The following is an 8,356-nucleotide window of genomic DNA, read 5'->3' as shown; positions in this document are numbered from 1 at the left end:
GCTTTGATGATATGTTGATTCAGATGTCTAATTTTGTGCTGTAGATGGTGTGCTATCTCTAAGGTAAACTTTTCAATTGCTATTTGCAGGAAAAGGAAGAAAGAAGAGGAAAAATACTCAGTTTTACTCGCAGATGCTCATTCCTGGAGATATGTAATGGGCAGATTTTGGACTTGCTCAATCCAAATCCAACAAATTTACAGGTAATCACTAAAATGTAGTATCTGCATATAGCTATTTGGTCGTTGCATCTGCCTGTGCGCCGGGGATCCCCTGCTACGGAGCGCCGCCGCTTAGTCATCCGCGTGCTCGAACCTTGACGCCATCGGCATGGACCATCTCCTGCAGACCTACCATGCCCATGGTCGCCGCTGACAGAAGCACATTCGTTCTGGGCTGCTGCTACTATCTCTCTCTCAGAAACGTGCAGAAATGTAAAGTTGTTGCGGCTGCTCTACCTCCCTCTCTCCCCGTCACCGTGCACACTACAAAGACTGCTGCTCCCTCCCTCTCTCATGCTGCATCACCTTCTCTCTCTCGCTGCTATGGCTGTTGCTCTTCTCTCTCTCAGGAGCTTCTCTCTTTCATAGCAAAACACAAGATCATGCAATAGAATTACTGTATCAATCCAAAATCTGATTTTTTATTGTTACAACAAAACATTCGTCTAATGTCAGGTTTAATGCAGAGAAACCTTGACAATAATGTGCACGTATTGTATTCTTGATGTTGCTTTTTTGTTGTTATAACAAAACATTCGTCTAATGTCAGGTTTAATGCAGAGAAATCTTGACAATAATGTGCACGTATTGTATTTTTGATGTTGCTATTTCTTGCCCTCTATCTGTTTGTTAATATGTCTACAACAACTAACCATCTGTTTTTATGTTTCTCTGGCTACATCCAACTAGGGCTCTTCTGTGTGTGCAGGACAATCGTCATTCATTTCATCCGTCGTGTACATCTTGGAGAATGGAAGCGCCATACTTCATGTCCCGAACCAACCGATATTCTGCATGTTGTTCCTAATTTGGTTATATTTCATCTTTCAAACTTGCTTTCCGTTTCTCATTTTCTCAACATATGTCATCCATGTTGTTCCTCTAATTGAAGGGGAGCCTTGGCGCAGTGGTAAAGCTGCTGCCTTGTGACCATGAGGTCACGGGTTCAAGTCCTGGAAACAGACTCTTACAGAAATGTAGAAAGAAAGGCTGCGTAGTATAGACCCAAAGTGGTCGGACCCTTCCCCCGGCCCTGCGCAAGCGGGAGCTATATGCACCGGGCTGCCTTTTTTTTGTGGTTGATGCATTTGTAGAATAATGTCTTCTTTATTATAGCAAGACCAAATTAGGTTAGGCTGCATATGCTGCAGTTTTCTAACATAGAATACATTCTACATACCAATAAGCATGAGATATGCCATTAATGTCATATTTCTTAAAGATTTTTATTACTAAACACAAGGGAGACATCACTGATAATTAGAGCATCTCCAATAGAAGATGTAGATGCAAAAAGCACTTTTTGGAGAACATCTCCTGTGTTACATCTCCAAATTTGCATCTTCTATTGGAGATGCATCTCCTGTGTTACATGCATGTGGTGTTTTGGTTCAGACTGCAGAGGCCAAACCTGATGTTACCCCCATTGTTTTGTAATGGGCAAGTTAAGCTTCTGATGCTACATAGTTGGCATGCAGCAAAATCTAGCAACCATTGGTGCAGTGCCAAATAAAGTAACCACAGCCGATTTTATCAACAGTCATATTTCGAAGGTACCTCTTCACCTAAGTATGAAACAGTTCTTCGGCTTATAAGAAACTAAAGTCTTAGTTTATTGAATTAAATCTTATCAATAGCTCTTCGTTTTATTAGAAATTCATGATTCAGGACCATGAGAAACAGATACTTACGTGATTCAGGAAAGCATTGAGGATATCGTGTAGAGGATAACATGTGCCAAGGGTTATCTAAATCGAGTTGAATTCGGATTGAATTCAGACTTTCAATCGTGGTATTTTCTTTTGACTGTCTAGGTTGGTCTGTGCCAGTTGCATCTTGCTCTTCCTAACACAAGCAACACAAATTACTGTACCTTGAACTTTGCAACCTTATTATGGCGTGTCTGGGGTGTTGCCCCGGTCTGATTTGTTCAACGACAATGGCTTCATCTTTGGTGAGCCACCTTGGAGGTCCGCAAAGCTGCATATCAGCGATGGAAGCTCGGGTGAGGAGGTGATCCGTCATTTTTTTCCTTTGGTGGCTGCTGTGGTGGTGTCGGAGGCAGGTGACGGACGTCGGTGTCAAGCTTAGCGATGTTCTGCTATCATTTTAGTTTTGTCATGTCGGTCTTTACGTGACTTGCAATTTGATCTTTATGATATAAATGAGACACATATTACCATGAAAGAAAAGATGGGCTGTTGTCTGCCTTAACCTGAAGTTACTTTTACTTGGAAATGATAGCAAAGACTAGGAGAACAGTTTAAATAAAATCAACACTGGACACCATCTTTAATTTGACGTGTGATTATTTTATTTTCATTTACAGATGACTACTCCCTCCGTTCCATAATATAAGCGTGTTTTTTACACTAGTGTTGTCAAAAACGGTCTTATATTATGGGACGGAGGGATTACCCTAAAAACAACAATCAGGATTTTCGTTCACAACTTGCTTCTCTGGTGCATCATATTCACCTTGTTAATTAGCAGGATTTGAGTCCACATCAAAACTCGCTCCAACCTTTAACCTTTGCTGTTTTTCTCAAGATCAAACCTCATGAACAACTGCCTCTGCCTGCTAGCTCATAGTAATGACTGGATATAAAATGGTTTCAGAAAGCGCAGGCTGGCCAGAATGAACCCGAGGGCATTGACCATGATGCTGTTGCTCGGATGGATTTCAGAGGGTTTGGCATGTCGGAGAAGTGCATTACGTTTTAGGTGGGATCTTTTGGTCCAACCCAAGACATGGATGTTAGCACGTTGGTACATGCACTAGGATCTCAGGATAGCGCCAGGGCAGCTCTATGATGCAAAGCTATTGGAGTGATCAAACTCTGTTGTGATGAACGGTGTTCTTGTTGTAATTAGTGATCATCTGAAAAATGTTTCATGTTTGAGCAATATGATAACTATCACTCACATGTTTGCCTCGGGTACAAGAAAACAATTGAAGTACTCTGTTTCTGGAGACTCGTTTTTCTACTCTTGCTGGTTCTCTGCCTGAATTGTTTTGAAAATGATTTCATTTTGGAGTAATTAAATATCATATGCATTGTAGCTAATTCTGAGATGCTTGCCATTCGGTGAAGGATATGTTCAAATCAGGTAGTATCTTTCTTCTCAAATGAACAATACTTCCTCAAAGGCTGGAACACAACAGTTTAGTTTTGCCAAAGGGAATGTCCTAATACACAGTAGAGTATCGCGTGTCGCGTCATCGTTCACTGGTAATGTCTGGGCAAGCCAGCAATGCCTGGTGACAGGACAAGCTCGACGGCATCCAAACAGTTTATATTGCCAAAGGGAATGTGACTGCTGTGCTTGGGTCCTCCAAACTAGCCTTATGCCTTCGCCGAGATCCCAGTGTAGGAGTTCGTCCAAACTCCGCCATGTTCAATATGATTTCATCTCTGGTGGTTGCCCGCGCGGAACTAATTTGGTGGGTGGCCGCCAATTAGCTACTCCCTCTGTACCATAATATATGTCACTGGAGTAGCTAAAGTTCAGCTACTCCAGCGACATATATTATGGTACAGAAGGAGTATATTTTTCTTTAATGGAAAATTTTGACATGAATTTCTACTGTGTTTTCAAAACTAAAGACTGTCTTTTCTTTAGAATAGACTTTATAAATGTTCTACCTACTGAAAAATACCATTCACTATTTCTGTCAAACAACATGCCAAAAATTCATGATACAAACCAAATTGACCCTAGCTATCAGGCCAGATTAGGGACACAGTTTTAGTTGGGTAAAAATATGATCAATTTGCTCCAAGGATGCGCAAATGAATCACATGCGCATACATCCAGATACATAGGCATTTAACCATACATGGGAGTAGCCACCTTGGGTCGGGATAGATATTACAGTTTTGTTTCTGGAACTGATCCCAAAAGACAACAGTACCCACACCAGCAACGAACACACTAGGTTGGTATCTTGGCCTCGGGAATCAATCCTATGACTTCTGCAATCTTGAGCTTCTTCCTGGCGTACTGCGCATACGTCTTTGGCACAGCACACTGAAATTGGAAAGAATGAGGTATTACGTACAGAACCCGCAAGGGGAAACAATATTGCCTACCAATATATGTATACAACATATATACCTTGAATCTAACTTCCTGCGAAATTAACTCACGCGCTATCCACTCTGGAACCTGCACACACGCGCGCGCGTAGGAGACATCATATGTGAGCATATGATCTACTCCTACATACTAATGGATTACAATGAATGCAAGACCACACCACAGTATACTTACTTCCTTACTGATGCCCTCTGTGCACCGTCGAAACTACAAGGAAAGGTCATCAAAGCAATTTGCATCGTAAGAGATAAACTAATTAACCAATGGAACAGCAAATATAAAGTCTGAACGGAAAAGGGAAAAAAAAACTTACTTGTTCCTCCAATCTCAATGAGCCAGGGCGACTCAGCTCGCGCTCCAAATCACGCTTGCGTAATGAAAACGGGTTCTCCTCATAAACATGCTCCATAGCATCTCTAAAAGACATCTACACGTTGTCCAACGAAGAGGAGAACAACATCACCAAGCATAAATAGGGTTATTAAAAGGCACTGACAGATCCGACCAATAAACTGAAACTGTTCGTAGTTATGATGTACAATGCTGACCTGGAGATTGACCAGCTTCCAAATCTCAAAAAACACAGAGTCGAGATCTTTCACGAACTTGAGATAAAAGCGTGTGCTCTGTTTATACTCCTTAATTTAATCAAAAGACCGCAATTGTCAAACACAAGCATAACCAGAGGTGGCAATCTAAATAAGCAAGGGACAGATGAAGCATACCAGGAAACCATAGTACGCTAGCCTCGGATGAATGCTTGTGAACCTAGCAGCAATCCTAACTGCTTGGCACGAAGCTTTTTCATGCAATTCATGCCACTAAATAGTAGAACAGACAGGTTATTGTGATGCTACTACGCGCATATAGAGACGAGTTGTCATTACGTGGTTTTGAGAGGTCATATAGTCGTACCTCAGAAAAGGCTTTAAGCACATGTTCTTCAATCCACTGTCAAGACCAAACGGTTGTCAGTCCCAAAAAAAAAATGCTGAGCAGGGTTTTAAACTTGGAGCAGCTGATCGTTGCACCATGCATACCTTAAGATCCTTCACAATCGTTTCCCAGTACAGCAGATAATCTCTATCAGTTTCAGGGGTGCTATAAAACTCTCGGTATTCACTCCAACTTTCATACTCATCACCCCCCTGCATGAAAAAAGAAAAAAAGGGGGGAAGCAACATATTACTGCTGCCGTGAGAATAACATGCAACGGACATACAGGCGTGGAATAATGCTCTTAGGATTATACTTCCTCTGTTCCTAAATACAGGTCTTTTTAGAGATTCCACTACAAACTACATACGGATGTATATAGGCATATTTTAGAGTGTAGATTCACTCGTTTTGCTCCGTATGTAGTCCATAGTGGAATCTCTAAAAAGACTTATATTTAGGAACGGAGGGAGTATGTGTGTGCGGCTATTACTGATTCGAGTACTTGCACACTTCAAGAAATTTCGAGTACTTGGGCACTTGAAGAAAATCCAAAAAAGAAACACACATGGTAGTGGAACATGTTAAAAAAATATGGGTACTCGGGAAGTCAAGCAAAAACGTGATTACGCATACAAAAGAAGGGATGGTAGGCGTATTCTGGGAGCATGGGCCTCTTGGTTTCTTTTTAAAGAAAAAAAAAAGGCTTGATCCTTGAAAAGAATGCATCAGCATATGAAACTCAATTTGATTTAAATAAATTGATGAGAAGCCATGGACCAACAACTCTCGGGGAAGAAGGTATAATTCTTGTATTATTGTTCTATATGGTGCACACATTATGAGATTTTGCAAAGTTTTATTGGAAGCAGACATATTTTAAACTGTGCTTAATCTCGGCAGGAAGTGAGATCCACAGTTTTATATTTGCATTCCGCCAAGAACCTCGGGCCCCTAGAACTCGGAGGTTACTCGCATAAAGCCATGCTAAAAAGAATTAAGGAAATGCATTGGCATTCCCTCAAGTGTTCATACTTCCAAAGGACAGATTAAACAAGCACTCCCTCTGTAAAGAAATATAGGAGCGTTTAGATCACTACTTTAGTGATCTAAATGCTCTTATATTTCTTTACGGAGGGAGTAATTGCTGCCACCCATTCAAAGGTAAAGAGAAGAAGAAACTGGTTAATTGCCAGCTGCATGAGCAGACAGATGAAATGTAGAAGCATTGCTGAGCTGAAAGTAATGGATATACGCCCTCTGTAAACAAATATACTTACTTCATTACAAGGGACCAGCCGCTGATAGTCGCTAAAGGACGCGGGTAAACAGGGGTCCAAGTCGAAACACCAGCCGAAGGCTCCATCACTCAGGTAATCCAAGGCAAGCTCTGGAGTGTACTTGCATTCCAGTGCAGCATCGTCAATAGGCATTCCTTTCAGCAACTGCATACACAGAGGGACATATGAGTAAGGTATATATATAGCTAGGAGGGCGTCAACTGTATATATGACTGCAGGTAGATAGATCGACAGGCAGGAGGAGAGAGACTAACCATGCAAGCTTTGAGGCGATATCGTGCATACTTGTGATAGAGCCTGTCCAGCTCCTCTAAATCCAATTGAGACTCGGTGTCAATTTCATCATGTATGTGAGACCTGAGCCGTTCATTGTCTGCCAAGAGATCCTCCTGGGTGACATCGTGAATCACTGAGGAGGAATCAAATTCTCCAGAATCTCCATCTCGTCCCTGGACGTCTGGTCCGCCCAAGAAGAAGTTGTGGGCTTGGTATTCTACCAAAGCAGCCCGCAGCTCGTCATCATAGAAAGAAGAACGAACGAGGGCTTCGACAGTTTCATCAGAAGGGAGATCTGGGCCATCGTCGTCGGCGCAGGCTGGTAGAGGCAGTTGGGCAAGGCGCGAGGCGAGGATCTCATGGTACCTGGACTCGTACCTGCGAGACGACCGGGTGTCCGACGGGTCGTCGAGGGACGGTGAGCCGGAACTCGGGCTGCTGCTGCTGCTGCTCCCATCCGATTCGACAAGGGATCCAGACAACGATGCGCCATCTTCACCACGGAGCCGGCGGGAGGATCCTTCGCGGGGAGACCTCCTGCGGGGGCGGCGGCGCCTCTTCTGCGGCATCGGCACCGGATCGGGCGGCGGCGCCTCTTCTGCGGGGTGGAACCGTGGTGACGGCGAGGGGAAAGGGGATCGCGATTCGGCGCTAGGGTTTCGTGTTTTCTTTTTCTTTGGGATCGTGTGGATGTGGAGGACTCTGCTGACCTTTGTCCTTCGGGGGAGACTGAGGCTTCATGGACCATCGTAGCCTTTCCCCAGGCTGGGCCTAGAAGAAGAAGGCAGGCCCGTTTCTCTTCCGTTATTCGTTTGATTTTTCTTTTTTCTTTTTTCTTGACAAAAATTTCATTCCGTATCTTGGATCATCTTGATTAGAAATCTACCCTAGCCGCCTAGGGTTTCCTACTCCAGCGACTCCACGTCGCCGTTGAGGTTTTCTACAAACTCCAGCCACTCCGATCCGCCCTCCCTCTCCCTGCGCGCGCGCTAGGGCTGCCCTTCCACCCCGGTCTAGGTGTTGCGCGGGGAGCTAGGGTTTTCGGTTCATCCTGATGGTGATGACGCCAGCATCATCTAACGGTGTCGGTGGCTCCAAAAGGAAGGGAAAGAGTGCCTTTGATATGGAATCGGCCATGAAAAACATGAAGCTCAAAGAATCACAGATGGACGACGTGATTGTGGGTGATGGAGGGGGCGGTCGTGAATCACACATCCAAATTGGAACCTTGGGGATCATTGCACCAATATTCAAGGCTAGATATCGGAATTGGCATCGAGGCCTTCTCCTCCAAACCCTAGAGCAACAACAAGTTTTGTTAGCTAGGGAGAGAGATCGGGCAAAAATGGAGCTTGGTGGGAAAAGAGATGAGTTTTCCTGGGAATGAGCCTTTCCCCAGGTGGGACAAAAACCAACCGACCTGCCCACAAGTCGCACACCTGCCGCTCGGGGGAGCGGTACTACCGCTTGGTGAGGTAGTTCTAGATTTTGCGTTGGGAGTACAAAAGTACAGGAGCGATA

The 8,356-nt window shown here is 43.9% G+C and overlaps 1 protein-coding gene and 1 long non-coding RNA gene across 4 annotated transcripts; one reads left to right on the top strand and one right to left on the bottom strand.

The window, feature by feature from the left end:
- Positions 1–87: 87 nt before the first annotated feature.
- LOC123072723 (uncharacterized) lies at positions 88–3,166 on the top strand. 3 transcript variants are annotated; one of them, XR_006435348.1, is made up of 3 exons: positions 88–203; positions 931–2,226; positions 2,841–3,166. It is a non-coding gene; the product is annotated as an uncharacterized lncRNA (long non-coding RNA). The 3 variants fall into 3 exon arrangements; XR_006435347.1 differs by having other exon boundaries at positions 931–3,166; XR_006435349.1 differs by having other exon boundaries at positions 92–203; positions 912–3,166.
- An 803-nt stretch (positions 3,167–3,969) lies between these two features.
- LOC123072720 (uncharacterized) lies at positions 3,970–7,541 on the bottom strand. Its single transcript, XM_044496331.1, has 10 exons — positions 6,814–7,541; positions 6,539–6,703; positions 5,363–5,470; positions 5,238–5,273; positions 5,048–5,143; positions 4,871–4,960; positions 4,636–4,749; positions 4,497–4,529; positions 4,341–4,391; positions 3,970–4,253 (listed from the first exon to the last, which is right to left on the bottom strand). Exons 1-10 carry the CDS (start codon positions 7,402–7,404, stop codon positions 4,158–4,160), a joined length of 1,380 nt encoding a protein of 459 aa, XP_044352266.1. The 5' UTR covers positions 7,405–7,541; the 3' UTR covers positions 3,970–4,157.
- Between the last annotated feature and the right edge of the window lie 815 nt (positions 7,542–8,356).

Source organism: Triticum aestivum, chromosome 3B (genome assembly GCF_018294505.1).
Source record: "Triticum aestivum cultivar Chinese Spring chromosome 3B, IWGSC CS RefSeq v2.1, whole genome shotgun sequence".
NCBI classification, from domain to species: Eukaryota; Viridiplantae; Streptophyta; class Magnoliopsida; order Poales; family Poaceae; genus Triticum; species Triticum aestivum.
The sequence above is the reverse complement of the archived record's forward strand: the minus strand, read 5'-3'. Positions and strand labels throughout refer to the sequence as shown.